At 45.0% G+C, this 23,253-nt stretch overlaps 1 protein-coding gene across 1 annotated transcript in view; it reads left to right on the top strand.

Annotated features, from left to right (window-relative positions):
• The window catches only part of Ush2a (usherin), a 732,353-nt gene that overhangs the window by 348,865 nt on the left and 360,235 nt on the right, over positions 1–23,253 (top strand). The window contains exons 31-32 of the mRNA XM_004626936.2: positions 16,846–16,959; positions 18,863–19,024. Coding sequence (XP_004626993.1) covers positions 16,846–16,959; positions 18,863–19,024 — 276 coding nt within the window. The remainder of the gene's footprint in view (positions 1–16,845; positions 16,960–18,862; positions 19,025–23,253) is intronic.

Genomic DNA, 23,253 nt, shown 5'->3' with positions numbered 1-23,253 from the left:
ATAGAAAACGGAATTCTGTAGTTCATTCTTCCTGGTCAACACCAAATTTTATAGACAATTTTTTGCTGAATGAATCACATTGTTTCACTGATTCAAAATGTCTCTCTTCATATAAAGAATATACAAGCAATCATCTGAATTTTATCTTTGATTTGCATTTTATGCACATATTTTAAAAATATTTCATAACATTTTAGGAGGTTTTTGCGGTTAATTTCTATGAGTGATTGGGGAAAAAAAATCCATAGTCTTCATTCAGGTAGACCACTATTGACATGAGATATTTTGCATTGATAGTGTATATTGCATTTTCTGAGATTAATTCTAAATTTAAGGTAAGACTGAATCAGAAGCTGGGTGCAGAGAAGCATTTTAAATTAAATCAGCCTCTTCTTGGATTCAGGAAGCTGTCCTCCTGGAGGAGAAAGCCCTCCAGCCTGACAGGAGCACAGTGTATCATAGGGCATGCAAAGCAGTTGAGCACTATAGAGAGAGAAGAATATTAGAGAATCACTCAGCAGTTAGTATGTATTTTATTAATTTTTATGTATCAAACCCAATGAAAATTATCAGCTATTGATATGATTATACCCATTGCTCCTGAAGATACTAAAGTTTTGGTTTTCACTTTGTTTGTTCTTATTGTTTTATATTCATCATTTATGTTTTAAGCTTCAACATCATGCTTTTTTTTCTTTCTTTCTTTTTTTTTTTTTGGTACTTTTTAGGGAAGGGTCTACAGGGTGCTCAGGGTCTCACTACTAGATTAGACTCATAGTGATCCACCTGTTTACAGCCTCCCAAGAGCTGGGATTACAGGCTCGTGCCACCATGCCCAGTCTCATGCTGTTTTAGATATCTCTATTTTCACCGAGTGCACATTCATTCAAAGTTATTTGTATTTTAGCAGGGGAGTTTCAGTCATTCATATTTATTTTTATGATCCATGCAATTGCTTTTATTTCTGCTGTAGTGGCCTAGCTTTAAAGTTTTGTCATCAGTTTTAAATGATTATCAAATTTTCTATTGCTGCTAGTACAGACTAGAAATTCTGTGATTTTTTCCCCCACTAAAGATCTGTGCTGCTGGCACCTGTAATGCACGGGCCAGTATGGACTCATGCAGCAAGGCGTCTTCACAACTGAGCCCACTCTGCCCCAGCCGGGAGGACTCCTCGGTGCGCGGAGTACGGATAATGAGGGGATGTGTGAATTGAGACCCTTCCAACCCAGCTTGGGGAGCAGCCAAAGTCAAGGAATTCCACAGTAAAGAAAGCAAACCCTAGAAAGTAGGGGAAAGAAGTGATAAAATAGATGCCAGCAAGCTGATTGGTGACATGCTAGTCACCCTTCTGCTGCTAGGCCAAGTGCCTGAGAGAGACCAACTTACAGGAGGATTTGTTTGGGCTCACGGCTTCAGAGGGCTTGGTCCATGACTGAGAGACTACAGCCATGGGCCCAGTCACTTTAAGGATTATGCTGAGTTGGATATCATGGTGGAAGCTAGAGCTAGAATAAGGCTTCTTCCTGAAACGCAAGTGCAGCGACCCTTATGCTTTAGGAGTGAGGGACGGGAGACCAGAATCCCAGCATTCCCTCCAGCGACAGGGTCCAGTGACCCACTTTCTCTAGAAGACCCTGCTTGTTCAGTTTCCACTACCTTGCAACAGCACTTAAAGCTGAGACCAAGCCTTCAGTGTGTAAGTCTGAGGAACAGTTCAGATTCAAACTGCGACAGGAGGCAATGCTAAGGCTGCCTAGATCGGTTGACGACAGCCCGGCTTTGCCAGTGGCTGGGAAAACAAGGTAGCGAAGAGAAAAAAAATAGCTAAAGTGGATAAAAGCAAGTTTTGTTCTTTATCTTGAAAGTAATTCCCCTCTGTCACTTCTGAGGTTACTTTTGTTTAGATCTTAATATTTTAATTAATTTGCTTGGTAGAGTCATATTTATTTGACTAAAGTACCACTGCTGCTGGGTGTACAGGCAATTTAGATTTATTGTCTGATATACTGTTCTTTACCAATTAAGTTAAAAAATGTTACCTGAAAATGTATTGGTTTCTTTTCATTAATTTTTCTGTTATTAATGAGCTCTTTTATTCCTCAAATCTGGGTCTTTCCTCAACTTAGAAAATCTTCTCTTGTGCATATGTAACCATTAGTTCTGGTGATAAACTGCAGTTTTGCACTTTATATATATTTTTTCAGATTGTCACCCTGATTTTCTTACCTTATATGTCCCCAGAACCTATCGTATTTTTATGTGATTAACATATTTACAAGCATCTCTAGTTTTATTTTTAGAACTCACCTTATAGAGTTGGATCATTCTAGATTCAAAATCCAAATCTACCACTTATTTGCTGCTTGACCTCTGGCAAGGTCAGAACCAGAGTCTCCTTGTGTATCAACCAGGAATGAAAATCTTCCTTTTACTTTGAAAATTGTGAAGATAAAATTAACTTACATAAAATATTTTGGTCAGGGACAGGTCTAGTAAATGCCTGGTGAATCCAGCATTACACTTTCACTTCCTGATTTTGGCATCATTGTTTCTGCCAGTTGAATCTCAGCGAATTCTGATTTTTCTGTCTCAGCTTTCATGGGATTTGTGGATGCCCCTCCTCCCCTCTCCTGTTACCTTCTGGTGCCTCTTATACTCCCAGGCTTCATCTTATCCCTGTTGGCTACCACTTGCTCTGTTCCTTTGTTTCATGGACTCTAATTTCTTTAGATAATATTAGTATCATGCAACTAACGACTTTTATATATTAGAGAAGGCCCAAATCAAGTCTGAAGGCTACATTTTCATCTTCTTTTGGGCTACTGTGTTCTTGTCTTTACCTCCAAAGAAAGGTTCAGCTGGCCCCTCTCTGGAGCTGCCTTCAGCCTGGCTATTTGTGCAGCAAATTAAAAACCCCTCTAGGAAGGAAGCCAGAGTAGTTGAACTAAACCATGAAGTCTTGCCCGAGTCCTGCAGCCGTAGCGCCTTTCTTCCCAGTGTTTGGTGAGATTGGAAAATACATTGCACCCAGCTGGGAATGCGGTGTGTCTGGGACTCTCCTTCCGGTATTCTACTTGTATTCATCTGGAACCTTCCGTATATTTCTTTCTAAACATTTGGTCATTGTCCTGGGATTCTTGTGACATTGAAATTCAGAGCCGTAGGTGCACCCTGACTCACTGGCAAAGCCTTAAAAGGCACAAACACCTGTGTGCTCAGTGCTAAGTGTGTGCAAAGCATTTGCATTGATCTTTTTGGCCTTCAGCCTGGGCTTGATCTTGTCAAAGGACTGTGGGTAATTTCATTGTTCGCTCAGCACTGGGAAACGCTGGTAAAGGGTGGGGATTGACCCCAGTGGTTAAGTTTCGATTTTCTCTAGAAACATGACTATGTCTACCTCCCAAGAGAAACAAAAGTGTGGATGGTCAAAAGTAAATGTATGTCTTTTCATCTAATGTATAAATATAATAAAATGGTAAAGGTAAATACATAATATTAATGAAAGAATATCATATGACAGAAACTAAATGTGCTGATTGTTGCGAAGAAGTAGAAACTAGGGTCAGACTTAGAAAACAATCAGAAGGCAAAAGAAAGCAAATGATCAAATGGTTAAAAATGAATCCCAACTAGGAGGTGCAAGAATAAAATCGTGAAACAGTGTTTGCAGCTCATGAATTTGCTTACCAGTACATTAGATGAGATAAATCCCAGCTGCAAAGGAGAGTCCAAAGGTTAACGGTCCCATTTAGGAGAAAATGGGCCCCTTTGGGCCATGGGGCCTGGATGCCGTGCCTGCTAAGGCCAGAGTTCAGAGCTTGGAGCTCGCAAGCATTCGCTTCCAACGCGGGAGCCAGGGGCTGGAAGCCCCGCGGTGATCGCTCCCGTGCATCTGGAGACGAGCTGCAGAGGGTACCAATTAACTCCACGCGGCTTTCTGCTTTCCCCGTAGCCCAGTTAGCGCACAGAGCTGTGGCCCAGAGGGTCCCCCGCCCCTCACACGGGGCTGTGCTGACAGTGGCTGCTCAGTTGGGTTTGAAATTCTACCCGGAGCGACTGGATGGAGGACTGGCACGTATCCAGTCATTTCTTCCTTAAGATGTTTAAACCTGTAAACTGGACAACCACCCAGCACAGTGTTGGGGTTCTAACTGATCCATAAAATGTGTTATCATTTCATTCTTGCTATACGTAGAACCAAATCTAAGTGTTGTATTTATTCAACTGGTGGAGTAGAGTAATAAATGTAGTTTATTATTCACTATCATGAATTACTATAATATCCACTAATATTGTCTATTTAACCTTAGTATTTTTACAGCATGAGCCAATCATAAATAAGCTGCAGTATGACTCACACAAAGCTACACTTATTTAAGAATACAAAAAAGATGACAATTGATAATAGAGCTTCTACCACTGAAAATAGTCCAGTCTTTATATGCAGGAGACATTGCCCTTTCATCTGAAAAGGTATGCTGCAGATGAAATCTAATTTTTTCATTGCTATTGCTAATAGTCAGTGACTCAATCCTGTCGCTCATGAGGTGGCTCTCAAGTTGCTTGTTAAGTACCCCTCCATATGGCCAGCTTCTGGGCCACCTTCATAAATCTGCACTATTTCAGCAGCTCTCCAGTTGGCTCTTTGCAGAAGGTTTTGCGGATCATGCAGCAAGAGCCTCCCATACTGAGCGAGGTAAGGTGGGAAGGGGCTTTGGCACCTACAGGCATCCTACCCCTGCTCCAGCTGTGAGTACTCGAACCCCAGAAGGACGCTTGGGCCAGTGGCTTAACAGAGAGTGTGAGTGGGGTGCTGGCCTTCAGAGCCCAGCCCTCCAGCTGCGCCAGGAACTAGACGTGGTATTAAGGATAAAGGAAGGCTCTCGCTCTTGAGGCCTGGAGACTGGATAGGTGGGAGAGGCCACAACTCTACCCAGCCGCCCCCTTTCTGTGCTGTCCATAGACAGGCAAGAAGCTGCCTTTTTTTATGAGAAATCAAAACAGAAACAAAACCAGAAACGAAAATCACATTCTGAATTACAGGATGGCCCTGAAGTTCAGAGGGGTGGGGGTAGAGGTGAGCGCTATTCTGTGTGTGAAGCTTAGCCACAGTGACTCAGCAATACCTGACAGAGGCGAAAGTCATGTCTGGGTTCCCTTTAAGGAGCGGGAAGGTAGATATGCCTAAAAAATCTTTGAGGCATACAAAAGACAGAATGGACCGTCCTTTATGGGCTCTGTAGGCCTTGGCAAAGGGACCTTACGTCATAAGCTATTTTGGCCCCATGCCTGCTCTGATCTTAAATCCAGTCACGAGTGTGTGAATCAGGCACTTCTCTGCATGTGAGTATGATACACACACACACACACACACACACACACACACACACAGAAATGCAGATAGTATTAAAGTATGCACATCATTGTACTTATCTGAGCAATGTGCAGAAAGAGAGACAGACAGACAGAGACAGAGAGAAAAAAAACAACTATAATGTAATTGCATGCAGGTTGGGGGATAGTTGGACAATTCTTACTCTATACTTACTGAAATCGCCCCGAGGCTACTCTCTATGTACCCTTTATCTCCTCATTAGACAGTAAGTTCCTGGAGAACAAGTACTGTGTGTCATAGTTAAGTCGTGCTGAGTACATTTCTCAAGGCTATAGATCAATATAGCTCCTTAAAGGAATAAATAAATAAATGGACTTAGTTCTCACGGGCCTCTGGGTAATATGATGTTACTATTGTTCTGTCTTGCTGATTTGGATTAAATATTGAGCCACTGGTCCTCACTAATGTCTCCCTGGAACTATAGTTCTCTAGAAATATTTTATGAAATAATGTATAGAACAATCACAACTTACACATATATTTGGAATCTAATATCTATGTCCCCTATGGAAAAAATATTGGCACAATAATAGAATCTCAAAATTTCTTCCAAAATGTAGATTGAACTATAGATTTATGCACCACATACTTGCAACATACAATAGCAGAAGCCAATGTTGCTGCAAGGCTGATAATTATAGAAGACAGAAAATATTTTAAAATTTTCACTTATATTCTAAGCTAGTTGTCATGGTTTGGGGTTCTGCCAGGGGAAACAACATCATACAGGATACATTTTATAATATTATTTTGTAAGGAATCACCCGAAGAATCACATACAAGTGCAGGAAGTCTGTCCACACACTCAATACTAAAGACTCCAGCTGAGGGCCTGGATCCTGACATCCTGCATGAGTCCAGCTGAAGACCTAGAGCTGGTAACAACGCCTCCCACAGGTCCAGCAGGAGGCCTCGAGTCCACAGCAAAGCCTCATGCAGGCCTGCTTCATAGAGCTGCGCTGGAAAGCCCCAAGGGTCAGTGGTGAGTGGTGGAAGCTGGGAAGTCTGTGCCAGCGGGATGAAGGATCTGTGCCAGCAGGCTGAGGGATCTGAACTGGAGCTAGGAAGCAATGCTCAAGTTAAGCACCAGAGCTCCCCCAAAAGGACCACAGCCATCCTCAGCAACGGTGGGGTCCTGAGCTCCTACAGTGATGAGGGAAGCTGAGTTCCCATGAGGAAAGCCAGTGCGACAGCCTTCTCCACAAGGCTGAGCAGCGCACCATCTTCCCCTCTGGAGCCAGGAAATGATGCTTAAGAGGAGGATCAGAGCTCCCCCAAAATGAACCACAGCCATTCTCTGTGACAATGAAGGTCCTGAGCCCCTTGGCCAATAATAGCCAAGTTCATCAGGAAAGCCAGCATGACAAGGTCACCCACCAGAATAGCCCAAGAGACCCAGCAGCTTCCCACAGCTCCCCAGGAGCCTCTCCAAACAGCATTCCTAACATCATTTCCACAGTGTCTCCACTTCTGCCTCTTATGCTGCTGGCAACAGTCCTCAGGTGGGCCTTCCAATCCAGCACCACGCTAGTTCCATTCAACTGGGTGTAATAAGTCAACCACCAGTTAGAAATCCACTGCAGCATTGCTAGATTCTGCTCTGGCAACTTGCTTCTTTTTGGTCTGTTCACCTAAGGGAGTACTCAAACTCAGGACCTCATACTTGCAGGGCAGGGTGGCGTCACCGAGCCAGAGCCCCAGCCCTGCAATTTACCTTCCTACGCTACCAAAATACAGAGCACGCACTGTCTCGGAGATGAGCTATCATAATTGAGATGAGAGTTTCATCAAGGAGAGTCCAATAAAAATGGCTCCTTCATTTTTAATTCATTTTATCTTGAGATAAAAAGAACCCCAAGTAACAGTGATTTAACAAAGTGAAGTTTTTCTTTGTTCAATAGTAGAAGTCCCCTATAGCCAAAGAAGCAGAATTATAAGGAGATGGGCATTGCCAGTCATGCAGATGACCCACTGCTAGTATGGACTACTGGACTATATCGGATTATTTTGCTGCATTCACACACCTACTATACTGAAATGGCAACGGAATACCCATCTCTGACGAAACTAAACAAAAAAAGGGGACACAAAGGAAGGATAATTTGTATATACAAAATAGGATAGATATACAGCTACTTTCTCTTAATTCACTGAGAAGAAAGATTTGCACTAATAGTGTTTGGACAGGATATCACCTCTGCATCTTGTACTATGAATAACCACTACAAAGACAACAATATGCAATGGACTCATTATTGAAACTGTCCTACTAATCAGTTTTGAAACTGTCTCATTGCTATTTGTTTCTCACAAAAAAATCAATAAAAAAAAAAAATGAGATGGGGATCCCTGCGTACTTTTCTATGGTGCTGCCCTGAGGACAAGTCTTTCGCCTCATGGATCAAGATAGCTGCATGAGCTCCAGCCATCCATTCTGATTTCCATCTGGAAGAAGTAGGAACGTCTAAAGATGCACACATCCACTTTATTTATTTGTTTAAAATGTGGTTGTGCGCCCCCTAATTGGCTTCTGTATGTAGACCTCAGTCACAAGGCTATACCTAACTTCAGGTAATATTGGGAGAAATTCAAATTTCTGTTTTCAAAATACCAGCTAAAAACGATCTTTTTACTTTTTCTAAGGAAGAAGAATGTAGTACATAATGAGGTGGCACTTAGTGGTCTCTGCCACCATCAGCAAATACTAAAAGGAAATGATAAAAAAATTCATATTGATGATAGTTTTAAAAGATGTATGTTGAAGAAATCTTTGCCAATTTTTATACTACTTTATAAATTAATATTTTCAGTCTATTCCAAATACTTCCTCAAATATAAATCTTCAGAGATATTAGTTTGAAAACTTCCCAATACAAAAATATTGCCTCTGACACCAACGGTGAAAATAGAAATGACGTAATGTCCCTGCTTAGCTAATGTGAGGAATTTCATTAGGTAATGTAGTGTTCATGCGTTGGCAGCTTTGTCCAACGCCCTGAATACATAATGTGCCTTGAGGCCTTACATATTATGAAAAGACTGATTTTTTAACTTTTTCCGCAAAGTTCTTAACTTTTTTATTTGTTTCCATGGCAGCTTGGAGCAGTATATCTGGACCTCCGCGCACAATTTAAGGAGCATTTGAGATAGTTTTTGCTGTAGAGCGTGCTCTCCTTTGGGGGAACGTTTCCTTCACGTTTTTTGCTGCAATGACAGAGGCCGAGACACAGCGGGCAAGGGCGGTCTGGAGCCAGCAGGGCCCCGCGCGCTGGCCTGCTCTCCGCTGCTGCGTGTGGCCAGCGCCGCGGGGACTGCCGGGCACCGGGGTGACTTTCATTTCTTCCTTTCCTCCTGGCTCCTTGCTGGCCTCCCTGTGTTCTCTGGTCCAGTATTTTCCTGGAGAGCTCCCGGGTTTCCTGGGTCAGCCCCGCGTGTGAGCTAGAGTTCACAGGAGCACGCGGCTTCCGAGTTTCTTAGGGTGAGGGCGACGGGGATTCCGGATCTCAGCACAGAGGCGGTGACTGGCCCCGTGGGGTCTGCGGGGGGTGCACTGGGGCGTCCTGCCTGGGCTGAGCTGCGGGAGTCAGGTCGCTGTGCAAACCTCGCCCTAAGGCTGGGATGAGGCCCTGTGCCTTCTTAGCTGGGAAACCAGTGGACTTTCTTCCTATTTGTAAGCGTCACAGTCTGCGGAGTCTTTGATCCAAGGCACAAGACCTTCTCTGTCCTCCGCTAAAAGGTAGACAAGGTCAGCAAGCTGCTTGGAAGGACATGACTGACAGGCAAGAGAACTCCGTCGTGGAGATTACAGAGCGCCAGCCAGTGCCAGCGTCCGTGGGCTTGCTCTACCACCTTTCCGACAACATGGAGATGGGCTTTCTTTTCATGCAAACTAGAGATTCTTTTTCTTTAAACAAACAAACAGCCACTTCCTTGTCTACTAAGAACCCGTGGAGAAGCATTCTGAATGTGTTTTGAGATCCCTCTTGGTACATTACATTCTTCTCCATATTAGTAGGGCTCCTCACTCAGGTCCTGGCGTTGCTGTGCCCAGGTGTCCGCCTTATGACCTTAGTTGATTTTCCCAAGTGCTTTCCGGTGGGCAGAGCGCAGGATTCGCTCTCTGTACTGCAGTCCCTGCGCTGCTCTGGGACGGAAACCTCAACAGTGTGGTCTCTCAGCACCCTCGCAGGATCTGGAGCCGGAGAAGCCCTGTCTCCTTGGCCATCCCTGGCTGGGTCCCTCTTCCTTTTGTGTCTCTAGGTACGGTTGCGCTCTGCCTGTGTGGGTCCCTTACCAGATGGTCTTCTTAATAAATGCTTCGCCCACCCATACTTTCTTGATCCAAATGCGAGGTGCCAGCCGATAATAAAAGCGCTCGGATGATTTCTCTGGAGTCGGAGGCGAGCCCGGGGAGGGGGGCAGAGCAGGTCTTCCACGCGCGCGCGCCGACTGCGCCTAATTATAGACCAGGAGGTAGAAGACGCGGCTCAGATGCAGTCGCGCCGGGGTGGGGGGAGGAGGGGAAGCGTCCTCCGCGCCGTCCCGACGCCTCTGTTCACGCGCACCGAGCAGGAGCCCTTGTGAAGTGTCACGCGTGATCTTTGCAGAGGGGCCGCTGACTTCGGACTCGGGCTAGACAACTGCCGTGTGCACATGGCACCGCCAGCCTCAAAGTGCACGGGAAATGAGGGGGTAATGAGAGCGGAGCAGCCAGTTCTTTAATTGAATTAAAAGCTGGGTGACATCAATGCAGACACCTGTCCAATTACAGACAGGCCAAGGTGTTTACCATTGCTGTACAAGCGATTCGAAGATGACAGAAATCTTTCCGCCCACAGATTAACATAATGAAGGAGAACAGATTACGGTGGATGGCGGCCAAGCACCTAGGTTGGCAGCCGAGGGTGGGATGGGAGGGAGGAGGAGCCCGCGAGGGATGTAAATAGAAACCGTCTACCTTTTCTCTTATCCAAATAGGCTTGCCTTTTAAAACGATGCTGTTGGCACCATCTAAGCCCGGAGTTCCAGGCAGAGCATTTATTGTTGTCTGCGCCACATCAGAGGAGTTTATTAGCGAGTCTCGACCTCCAGCCCGCTCCCTCCTTGCTTCTGGCTTCTCCACGCACAATGTCCTTTTAGGGCGCAAAAGCGTGCGCAGCTGGTGTCATCTCCACGGTGATTGTCTCTTCGCAGTTGGGCTGCCTGTGGTTATTAATATTTCTCTTTGACTCCTTTGAAACTTGGGGCTGGAGCAAAGGAAAGTACATGTAGCAATATTGCTTAATCAGCCAAAAGACCCAGTACCTGTGACTCCGGAGCGGGGTGGCTCTACAGGAGGAAGGGTGCTGCGGGGCGTGCAGGGGTGGAGTCTGCATTTTCAATCCAACTCTGATTGCCCATTTTTAATAAAGCATAATAATAGTAATAGCTGCAGGAAAATGGGGCATATACCGGGTGTGATCAAACAGTGTAGTGATTGTACATTTTTTTTTAAAAGAAATGCTTACACTAAAAGGCCCACCGCCTTTAACCCACCTGAAAGGACTCCCCTCGCTGTGAACGCACTGATCCCACCCTCCTTGCTGCTTTCTGCAGCAGCTCTGGAGACCTCTTTCCTACGGGTCTTCTGTTGCACTGTCCTGGCTGCCTCCCTGTCCTGAATGGACTCAAAACATTTCCCCTTCACGGTCGCCTTGACTCCGGGGAAGAGCCAGGTCCAATGAATCGGGAAGACCCATCACAGCCACCTTCCGAGCATGCCTTTTGGCTGGGTGGCAGGAGGCCGCACCTCTCACAGCATTGCTGAGCACACCTCCTGCAGACACCGGAGGGGACTTTCCAGGGCTGCTGCAGAGGCCAGAAGAACAGCGGGGTGAGCATTTCCGGAGCGCGGGGAAGGATTCTGGAGGGACTGGGGGAATGTGTCTTTAACTGAAAAAGGTTTTAGATTTGAGCATTCACCGTGTATTCTGGCCACTCTGTTGGTGAAAAGGCGCCCTGCAGCCCTGGAAAGGACTTACACACCGCAGGCTTCCTCTGCGCTTGGGGGGCGGGGGGCTCCAGAGCACCATTTGGAGCCCTATCTGAGACAGCTCTTCAGCTTTTGCCCTCCAAAAGGAGCCCCCAGCCTGCTCTGGAGCTGGGGCTTTCTGCATCCAAGGCGGGTGGACAGGGCTGACCGGCCTCACAGCTCCCCTGGCGTGGCCTAGCGTGTCAGGCCCTCGCCACGTGAGGCATTAATGCAAAATGTGCCAAATGCATTATCGCTCCGCAGTCAGGGCCTGGTCTCGCTGGCAGGGACGATTTCAACCCGGAGACCCCCGATGCGCCTGTGTTCGCGAGATTCTCACACTTTTAAGACATCAATACTCTTCCTTCATGCTGATGGGCTGCTTCCCCAGCTCGCCTGCAGTGATTACCAGGGAAGATCCGCGGGGCGCCTCGCGTGGACGCGGCCATTTGCTGATTTCACAGAGTTTGGTGGCTGAAAGGGAGTGTGAGAGGCCGCCTCGCCCGCCTAGCAGCCGTGGCCGGCGGTCCCTCTCCTCCTAGGAAGAGGTCCGCAGCCACGGCTCTCCCAGTGCGCCTGCACGGCACAGTCGACTGGGGAAGTGGCACACAATAGGGTGCTGCGCCGTGTCCTCTTCCTCTGCTACTTTTCAATTAAGTTTATTGGTACATTATTAGATATACATAATGGTCACATTCATCATAAGGAACGTGTGCCTGTACGTGATATAGTGTTTCTTTTTTTCCCAGCCCCTCTTCCCCTTCCTGTTTACAAAAGCTTTGTTTCCTCCCCCCTTTTCTTTTTACTTTTTGTTTCTTTCCTTCCTTCCTCTTCGCACCTCCCTAGCTTCCCTTCTCATTTGAATATCTTCTTCCTGTTTCACAATATCTATTATGCATGTTGGCCCTTATTTACATTGCTGTTTCTCATACCAGAGAAACAGCGTAGTGTTTACTGTCTGATTTATTTGGATTTTCTGTGGACAGATTTTCCTGTCTGCAATTCCTTTGCAAATATATCATACTATATATGTCTCAGGATTCTTTTAAGTATAATACTGACACAGGCTTGGGCTAATCACCGTTTCAAAATTTATCATTAATTAAATGCAAGCCTCTTACCAACTTAGACCAGATGGTCTGAATCTTCGAAGCACCCTTCACATGCCTACAGATATCCTTCTTTCTGTGGTGCTGTGTATCATTGGGGTCCCTCCAGCAATAACATTTTCTTATATTAAAAGTCATGTAAAAATCAATTGTCTTCTAGTGCACCTTTCCCAGAGGCAGACAGAAGGAAAATTGATCAGTGCTTTCTTAGGATGATATATTATCACAGAAGCCTTATTTGCTCTGCAGAGTATGTAGTCCAAGAATGACTCGGACGCATGAAGCCGGACACTTAGGATAGCCATTCAAGGATCTTGTGGGCTACATCCAAGACTACCTTGCTTCGTCTTGGAGTGCTTGTGCTTTTTCCTCCTCATTTGGTAATAATACAACTTTTTGTAAACATCATCCTTCATCCACCCTGGTGAACTCTGCATTCTGAGAATCAAAGGGAGATGAACTGTGGGCTCTAGACAGTCGCTTGGCTTTGGCTGTCTTCACATTTACTGAAGACACTGAAGGAGACCGACTCATCCTCCTGCCCTAACCTTCCCTGTAACCTGGCAAGAGGAGAGAAAATGCCATGCTGTCATCCTCATCTTCTCCATTCAAAGGGGTGATGCCAGTTTGTATTTAGAGAACATTATCTCCATGGTGTGACTGACTTGGTCTTGGAGATGCAATGGGAAGGGCCAGTCCCTGCTTCCACACTGGGCTGAGGCAGAGATACCTCCCAGCCTCCTTGTTTTGAAGAGGTCGTTTATAAACTATCCACATCTTCTCTTTGGGAACCAGAGTGGTCAGCAGGTCCATTCTCTTCTCCTTTTCTTGTTCCAGTCTGCAGCAGTCATTTCTCAGTGTTTATTATAGTTTTCTGTGCTTGAAATGGGAAGTATAAACACAGTGCTAAGTGACTGAAGGGGTGATCTAGCTCTTCCCCAGAAACTTTAAGAGCCTTAAGAGTTTTCTACAAAATGTGATAGAATTTGGTAAACTTCTCTACCAAAAACCAGAGCTGTAGAAAGCAAGTTTGCTCTGAGGAATATTCCTCAACAATTATCCTTTCAACAATCATCTTTAATTAAGTATAGGTCTCTTGTCATCATGGACTAGAAGTTCAGATCCTGAGATAAAAACAGAAAATAGCATGGGAGTCCATGACACACACAGACACACGCATAGCGAGAAAGAGAGAGAGACAGAGAGAGAGCGTGCGCCAGAGCCAGAGACAGAGAGAATGAGAGAGACAGAGACAGAGAGAGATCCTTTAGTGAAATCAAGATAGTTTAAGCAACACTGAAGATCGCTTAGTAAGTGTGCTCATATCTAGTGACGTGGTTTTTCTTAGTCTACATTAATATTCTCCAAATAAACTCATAGAGCAATTGCAATGTGAGCATTGTACTTCAGTTCTGAATTAGAAGAGGAAAATGTCTCGGGAGAAAGTATTTTATCAGGCCAGACTGCAAAAATGATAAAACACTGGGACTGCTTCTAGGTACCAGCTCCTCCTGGACGTGCAGCACTGCTGTGTGCTGTGGTTCCAGTTCACCGTGTACGCGGCCACCATGTGCTTTTGGACACGGAGCAATACTCTGAGTAAACCACGCTCATCTGGGGTGTGCGTGTTTTTAAATTGCGCATCAGTGAAGTGATGAGCGAAGTGTACTTGTCTTTCTTATCACAACCTGCTTTTCTTACTCACCTTGGTGTTAAAGATTCCATGCTCCGAAGGCCGATTTGCTTCCTGTTTGTCATTTATGCTAATTCAGACACACAAGGTATCCTGCATAGGATTCAGATTCGAGCTTACCGAAGGGAAGATGTGGCGAGCGCCAGGGACTGGCCAAGGACAGAATGGTAGAACGTATTTTATGCCGGCACTGTCATTTCAGACGTGGAATTTGGGTCTTAGATAATGAAGGGTTTGGAGTACAGCTCAGCGGAGGAAGGCTTGGTGGCATGCTTGAAGTCCTGAGTTCAACCCTACGCATTACCAGAAGGAAAAAAAGAGAGAAAAAGTCTGAAATAGATGGAAAGATGATGCTCATAGAAGCATGTACGATACAGCACTGTGTCAAGGCGTGTCAAGCGTGACGCAGCACTGGGACATCCTCATGGGTATGTGCCCTGTAGCTAGAGATGGGAAACCAGTGCTTGGAGGACATGTGACCTCTGTTGGCATCTGCATGATCACTGATGAACTAATAAAACCAAGTCTTCACTGAAAGAAAAAAATCTGAGGACCCGGCTTTGTAAATCCAAAGTTAAGCAAAGGGTGTAGAGGGTCACAGATGAGTCAAGGTGAGGAGCTTGCTGTGGTTTCAGAGAACAACTCCAGAACATTCAGTAGCACCAGAGGGGGCTTAATTGTGCTCAAGTCTGGGCGTCTGAAAGTGCCAGGAGGGAGGGTAACTGGAATGGCAATTTCAGGAAGGACTGGCAATGTCCGGGCAATAAAAATCACCGAGTAGCCATCAAGGCAGAAGCTGGGTTGAAGTCACAGCTTTACTTGGGCTGACACACTTTGTTGCAGAGTTTTCTTCTTACATATCTGGAGTTGAGTGCTGGTGGCCCAGGTAGTGACCCCACCCTCTGATGGCAAGCAGTGCAGCATTCTTGTTTCATAGAAGAGGCTTCCTCCTTCAAGATGGGGTCTCCCATCATCTGCGTACTGTTGAGGAAACCAGATGCACAGGTGCCTGGACAGCTTGTCCACAGCTCTGCCAACCAGTGGCAGAACTGGCATCTGGGCCCTGGTATTCTGACCTGAGGGTCTGGTCTCTTTGCAGCCTCATAGTGATGGTGGACATACAGCAATAGGAGCTAGTTCTAAAGCATCCCTGGAAGGATAGGAACTTCCCAAGACAGAATGAGCTCAGGGTATGGATCATGCTCTGTGAGACTCAAGAGAAGGTGGCCCAGTGGCAGAAATCAGGCAAAGCAGCAGGTGGACACAAGGGGCTGAACAATCGGAGCTGAGCCTGACAGGAGATGTCACGCGTGCATGTGAATGAGTTCAGTGGCTCGCTGCCCTCTTTGGCCATAAGCTGCAATGTTGATGCCAGATGGCTGGATACTTCCATCCAGGGCTGAAGCGTGGGGTTCAGGGGGTGCAGAGCAGTCCTTGGAGCTGTGAAGTGGAGACTGGAAGCAGCACCTGGGCTGGAGTGCAAGTGCGAGGTGTCAGAGCTCGTGGCTGATGACGTCTACTTCACTTGAGTCCTTCACTCTTTTAAGTTTTAAGAATTTCTATTGGCGATGACTACAAAAGCATGTCCTATTAAAATTTGTATTTTGTCCTGCAAGCTGTCACCAATGTTGGCACTCTAAAGCATTATTCGCTAGACTATTGAAGGTTTAATCAATAAAGGGGCATCAGGGATGGGAGTATCTTTTTATAACAATGATAACAATCCATATTTGGGATTAAAACTTACTCTAAAAACATTCCTTAAGAAGAAAAGAACAGTGCTGAGAAAATTCCTAGATTACATTTTTGATACTCTTTAATTCACAGGGTTATCTAAATAAGGAATGTCTGTCTTGATTATAAATACCAGCGAAGAAAAACACATTTTCATTTTCACAGGTACTTTTAATTGCTGAATAAATCTGACCTATCTACCACCAAGCCCGGTGAATTCAATATGTTCTCTTAAAACAGGTGTCTTAATTAAACAAACTAATAATTCTGCAAGTAGAAGTACAAAAGCATAATTATCTAATTTGCTAATTGTCCCACTATGTTAATTTGCATATTTGTTAACTACAACATAAACAAATAGTTTGTATATGTGTATCCTACTGTTAAAACAATGAAGCTACTCTTGGGAGTAGCATCTCCTGAAGCATGTTAGCAGCTACTGCAGAAAAAAGACTCCTCTGTTAAATGTAGTTGAAAAATGCCAGGTTCGAGAAAATTAAATAGTTTTGTTTCTGTGGGAGGTCTGGGAACTTGTGTGAGACTCTATGCATCTCAACTGTTGGGGATTTTGTACTCTGGTTCACGTACTGTGTGTGGGTCCCCCTCCCCCAGCCCATCCTTACGGGGGGACACATGAAATACCTGTTTCACAGCTGTCTTGATAAAAGTGGGTTTCATAAGGTTTCCTCATGAGTGGGCCCGTTCTGTAATCAGGACTACTGATTAAAGAGGGGTGTGTTTGTATTTTCTCTTTGTCTTTGTGTCTGTCGTTGAATCTCTCTCTCTCTCTCTCTCTCTCTCTCTCTCACACACACACACACACACACACACACACACACACTCCTCTTTATAGACCATCATGGTGAACATGCAGACCCTGCTTGTTGCCTTGTCGTTACAGCCACACTGGCAGGCCTGCTCCCCTTCAGAAACTACACGATCACCCTGACTGCCTGCACCCTGGCCGGCTGTACCGAGAGCTCCCAGGCAGCGAGCATCTCTACTCCACAAGAAGGTAAAGTAATTTCAAAGGTCTTGACTTCCACATTTCAGTCATGAATAATAAAATAGGAGAAGAGCTAAATGCTGCTAGGCCATTTGCTGGAAAACCCCAACCTAATTTGATGACAAAGTGCATTGCCAGGCCATAATTGCTCCATTTTTTGGGGGGTGCGAAAATGAATCAAACTCCATACCCTTTAATGACATGCATCTTTAATAGCTGTAATGCAGATTAATGGGCTTTTTAATTGCTGTTACATTGTTCATGCAAGAGCCTTGTCATTAATATGAAGCATCTGAAAGATTAATGAAAGCTTCCTCATTTTACTATGGCTCTGAAGTAAATCTAGAGACAGTCTGACTAAAAAGAATTGATTGTATGGCACGGTATGAAATTGAGAATCAAACGCTTGATTTCCATGGTCTCTTTTAACTGCTAAACACCAGCACGGGCAACAATTATTTCAATGTGACGGGACCTCCAATGCCAATTGAGGCATTATTAATCACGTCTCGGTTCCTTCTGACTTAAGTCTCACTTTTGTTGTACTTGGAACTTGCAAACTGTTGGCATAAATTAATGTTTCAGAAAGCTTGTGCTCAGGGGCAGTAGGGGAGAGACAAGATTTCAGCTCTCTGAAATGAGAGCTTTGCCCCAGCATTGGAGCGCATCCCTTCAAGAACTCACGACTCTCAAAACATGGGAAGCGTGGCCACTTTGTGTTTCCGTCTCCTCAAAGAGAAGAGTTGGGCACTGCTTCTGCTGTCTGGTTGTTAAGTTGTTGGAAGATTTAAAAGCTCCATCTTTAGGGAAAAAAGTGTCCACCCATCTCCCATTCCTATCATTCATCCCCTTATCCTTCTGATATGCCTTCATACCTCCTTTAAGCGGTTTAGCAAGCACTGTTTCACTACATATGACAAAGTTTCATCCATTCAAGTAGTGACAAAGCAAAAGGATTCTGTAAAATTGTTACTGTGGCCCTTTGTTCTCTTTTTTCCGCTTCTGGTCTCACCAGGCGGCCCCCATTGCCCACACATCTGCATTCCCCCATCTCTCCCATCCTTCTGGTCTTCTAAGCATAGCAGTTTCTCTCATGTGTCCTGGTACCTGCTGGTGTTAGGGCCTGTCCCCCCTCTTGCATGCCGTACTACCAGCCCTAGTATGGCCAGATTGTCTCGTGTCTCTCATTAGCTTCTCTGTGTCCACAAAATCCACTGTAGTTGTCAGCTGCTCCATTCACACCTATTTCATCTACATCTCACAGGAATCCAGGCTCTTCCGGTTCATCTTTTCTTATTATGCAGGGAATTCCCAAACTTCTAACTTTTCTAAGAATTTATACCTAACATGCGGAGCAATGTTCACTTCTAGGGTCACATGTTCACACAGTTTCGTTCCTGTGCCTCAAATTCATTGATGGTGGTGTAAAATGAAGACCTTTTTAAGAGTACACAGAAGTAGTTTCTACATATAAGGAGCTGGTTCTCCATTATTTGGCTATTTTAATAGCTATGTGAGTGGCAGTCATCAGAGTCAGATATCACAAGTCCCAAGTTCCTTGAGGCCAGGGGACCCAATCAGCCTGGTGGCTCTCCTGGGCTCAACCCCACTTAGCCGCTGTGACTTATTATACTTTTGACGAAGCCATGCAAACTTCAGTCAAGTGAACTAGTGTAAGTCCTCCCCCTCCATCACCCGTGCAGCTTCCCATAAATCCAGGACAGTTATTTAGCTCTTTCCTAAAGCAATTACTGACAAGCTGTCCACGAATCAGGAGCATACCCACGCATAGGATTTCAGGCTTAATCTATGATTTATTGGTTTAGGTCTGAAAAGTTTTGAGTTAGAAAAGTAAACTAAAATTAGAGTCTATAAATCTTTTTCTTTTTCTTTTTTCATTTTTTTTTCATAGCCCCACAAGAGGTTCAGTCACCGGTAGCCAAATCCTTCCCCACTTCCCTGTTACTCTCCTGGGATCCACCCACACAGGCAAATGGTGTTATAACTCAGTACTCTTTATACATGGATGGGAAGTGCATCTATTCGGGCAGCGGACAGAGCTACAGGGTCACAGGTAAGATTTCTGTCGTTGTCAGTTAATACGACATAGGAATTCATGCAAACATGCCGGATACCTGCTGTGCATACTTATATGGAAATGTGGATTTTGAGGCTGCACTGTTTGTTTTTGTCCCCTGTCCCATGATCTTTATGGTTACTTTAGTCTTACGGTGAAATGAGAGGGGACCTTGGGAAAGCACTGCCCCAGGGGTTGAGCTGAGCCTGTGCCAGCTCACAGAGACCACAGGCCTGAAGTGGGGCCTAGTGTGGTTCCGACCCCAAATGCCCAGGCCTGGGTGACACCAGGGCAGCCTTCAGTTTCCATGATCCCATGCTTGCTCCCTGAAAATCCCCATGAACAGGGAATAATCTTGAGGTGCAGAAGTGTGGCCCACCACGATCGGAATTTTAAACCGTTTATGAAGAAGCATAAGCTATAGTCCTGGATCAGTCATGCATGTAAACAAAATGAAGCCAATTGTTAGGAAACTTCCTTAGTACACGAGGCCTACGTCAGCCTTCTTGTCTGGGGCTGTGCCATGTTTATGTTTGTATCATGCATAGGGTGGCCATATATTTTATATTATTTGGCATACTGTGTTTGACTCTCAAGTGAAATATTATTAATCAACTCTTGATTGATTTAAAAACTGAAGCCTGGAGATATTAAGTTCCCCGTGAAAGGTCACGACAAGCTAAAGTCAGAGGTAGAATGAATTATTTATGCATTCACTCATTCACATTAATTCCAGGTCAAAAGATTGGGACTTGGCATCAGCCACGAGCTGTCCATCCTCGCCAGGGACCATGGCTTCCTGGGGACACATTCAGATGTGGGGTGGCATACTCTCATTTACTTGTTTTTGTTTCCTCTTAATCTAAGGACTTTAAAGAGATAAGATTTATTTTTTATGTTTTCTTTATCCTGATTGGGTCAAATTGCATAATATTTGGTCTACAAGGTAGAAATTGTAGTTTTTTGGGTTTTTTAAATTTTTTTAAAGAATACAAAATAATGATGATAAAACAGTGCTAAAAGCGATACAGAATTTTATTAAACAAAGTAATAGGAATTCAACAATGGTTGATGTATTGCATGATTTTATCTTCAAATTAGTTGTTTAAGCCAACAGATATAAATGGGCAAAGATGATTTAAGGAAAAAAAGAAAACAAAACAATAACAAAAGTGTTGTAAGAAATTCAAAACATAAAATACAAGAAGAATAAAAAGAAAAACATATTAAGCATTAACTACTCCTCTCAAAAGATCAGCGGAAATCGGCGGTACAATTATCCTAAGTATCTTGCGGATATGCCTAAACATATTTTCCCTTCTTTCTTTTGTCCTTTTCCCCTTCCAAGTTTTTCCTTCCCGTTGAACAAATTCTTTCTACATTTTGAAAGTGAGCGTTGTAAGGCATAGGAAGGTCAAGCTCCCAGACACGCAGGCTTCGGCGCCAAGGCAAAGTTGCAGGACACAGTAGAAGGCATGTGATCTTGAACCAGATTCATTATCTTCAGCTAGACTTAATTTCTGGATCTGGAACTCATGGTCTTTTAATATCTTGAAGAAATTAAAACTATACATGAGAACATGGCATGTTGGTAGAGTTTGGTAAAGGAAGGATTTAACTATTGTTCTGTAGACTACAAGCTGCCTGGTACAAACTTTTTTAAATGGAATACTTTTGTGACCATATTGGTCACAATATGGAAGTTGAGGACATTGCTTTAATTAAATATTGTTTAAAAAATAATAATTATGAAAACACACCATGGAATGAACTTCAACTATGTATTAATAACTAAAACACAAAGCACTTTCCTAGGGCCAAGGAGTGTCATTGTGCATAATAGGTTGGCATAACTTTAGGACCAGAGTAAAGTATTGCAGTATGGCCAGTGAGGATCCTTCTCTGCCATCCAGTAGGACCGGGCGTACCCCAATGCCCACTGACCGCTGCCACGGCTCCCGACTTCTTCCCTTTTGTTCTCTGGAATAAGCCTGCTTGTCTGCCTGGTCATTTGTTCTATTCACCCCTAAGCATGCTGAGAACATGACCAGGGCTGTTTTCCTACATCTCGAGGGCCTACCAGAAAGTGGGTGGAGGACCGAATGCATGATGTCCACTGACTCCTGGAAGCAAAGAAGGAAAAGCGCTGTGGGAAACTGGCGCAGGGTGGAAGTGGAAGGGGAAACAAAACATGACAGGGTGATAAGCCATGGGCACTGAGCACTTCCCAAATGAGCAAGGCGAGATGAGGTCTATAGTGTCAAGGGCAGAGAATCACTGAGACAACAGGGGGCAGGATTTCATACCAATTTGCTGAAAAATGATAGTGTGCTCTGTATTTTGTTTGATTCTGGAATTGGCAGTGAAAAATTGTGGCATTTGTGGCCATAGTGAACCAGTACAATGGTTGTCTAGGTGTAATATAAAATGACAGAAGTAGGGTATTCTCTTTGACATGTCCATAGCCATCTTCTCCAGCTGTGTGGTCCTACCTAGGTCAGTGGTTTTTGTCCTTCATGTAGTATGCTAAAGCATTATGTCTTCTGTGTGGCACAGCTTTTTTTCTAGAGCTTTCTTGGTTTCTTATAAACATTTCCATGTTGCTGTTGTCCCAAGTAATTAAAAATATGAATCATGCTTGAGCTTCAGCGTTGGTCATATGAAGGGGAATTAGGCCTCAAAGGCTAAGGTGGGTTTGAAAGAAGCAGATGATTCTTCTAATCTTAAAACTAGACAACATGAGCTCTAGGTAGGTCCAAAAGTTCTGACTCATGATTAGAGTGATCAATCAGAATACAGGAATAGCTGGGCCTACTGTCTATGCTTTTAATCTCTATGTGTTCTCCTGTTGAAAATATTTTGTTTTCCTCAGCATACCTCTGAGGAGGGCAGGAGCCTGATTAGGCACCACGGAGGGCCTGTGTCCGCCTGCTGCGACTTCCCCAACACAACCACAGCTTGAGGACTGGCGCAAGAGAAATGGGCTTCTCACATTTGGGAGCGGTGGGGCGGGGGCCTGCAGCACACGCGCCGGAGTGGCAGCTTGTATCAGTCTCGGAGGTTCCCTGCCACTGTTCTAGAGAACAGAACAGTAAGACGAAGGTGTCAGCCAGGTTATTTTCTTCTGAAATCTCTTTCCTGGCTTGCGATGGCTGCCGTGGTGCTGAGCTTAATTATGTCCTTGAATCCTATTTCTGTGTGTGCTCACACGTGCAGGTGACTTCGGGGTCTGCCTAGGGTCCACGACCTCTTCCCCCGCCCCGGCCCTGCTCTTCTCTGCTTCCCAGCTGTCACAAGTGAGCTTTTTCATTCTGTGACACCCTTGACCATGATGTTTCTTTCTGTCTTGGATACAGACGACCAGGGACTGAGTCCCCTGAAAGTGTGATTCATATGAAACCTCTGCTCCTCGAAGCTGTGGGCATCAGGTATTTGCACCAGGGGCAGGAAAGCACCTTTCCAGTGCCTGCCAATGTGGCCTTTTCTCAGTGTGAGCATGTCAGTGTCTTTCCCCGTGAGGGCGCCAGGCTCCCTGGATTAGGCCCTTACTCTTACATCCTCGTTAGCTAGTTACCTTTTTAAAGGCACTGTTTTCCAATCTCGTCACATTGGAGATTAGGATTTTGCCGTGTTAATTTTAAGAGCACACGGTTCTGCCCATAACAGGGCCCAAAGTGTGCATCTTTTCTGCTATTATCTTAGGCTGAATGTCTCTTTTTGCAGAGATTCTCAAGTCATCTGAGAGTTTAATAAGATGGACCTTAAGATCCCTTTCAAGTCTAATAATTCATAAATAATTGCCGTGTGCACTAATGCGGGTCACTTATACCTCCCGAGTCATTCTGCCCACCAGGACTCACAGGGAAGCCCAGAAGGGCAAGGGCGTAGACGGCAGCGGGCCGGGGGAAGGCCGAGAGGAAGCACCCACCTTTGAGAACAGCGCTGTTTCCTCCGCGCGCTCGGGCCATCCTGCAGCGCGGCACGACAGCTGCCGGTGATGCTGGGGCCTCAGGGTGTCTGCGTGCCGGGCCACTTGGGACTAAGGTGGTCTTCACACGGAGGGGAACGTGCTGTTGTGAGAGCCGGTGCCCTCCAGAGTCCTGGAACACTGGGGCCCCCAGAATACTTCCTCATAGAAAGGCAAAATGGTAAATTTAGGGAACTAGTTCAGTCTATAACTGTAGCAGTAATATATGTTCATTCAAGATAACTTTTATATATATATA

Source organism: Octodon degus, unplaced genomic scaffold, assembly GCF_000260255.1.
Source record: "Octodon degus isolate 3935 unplaced genomic scaffold, OctDeg1.0 scaffold00017, whole genome shotgun sequence".
In the NCBI taxonomy this organism is placed as follows: domain Eukaryota; kingdom Metazoa; phylum Chordata; class Mammalia; order Rodentia; family Octodontidae; genus Octodon; species Octodon degus.
Note: the sequence above shows the minus strand (reverse complement) of the source record. Positions and strands in the feature narration are given on the sequence as shown.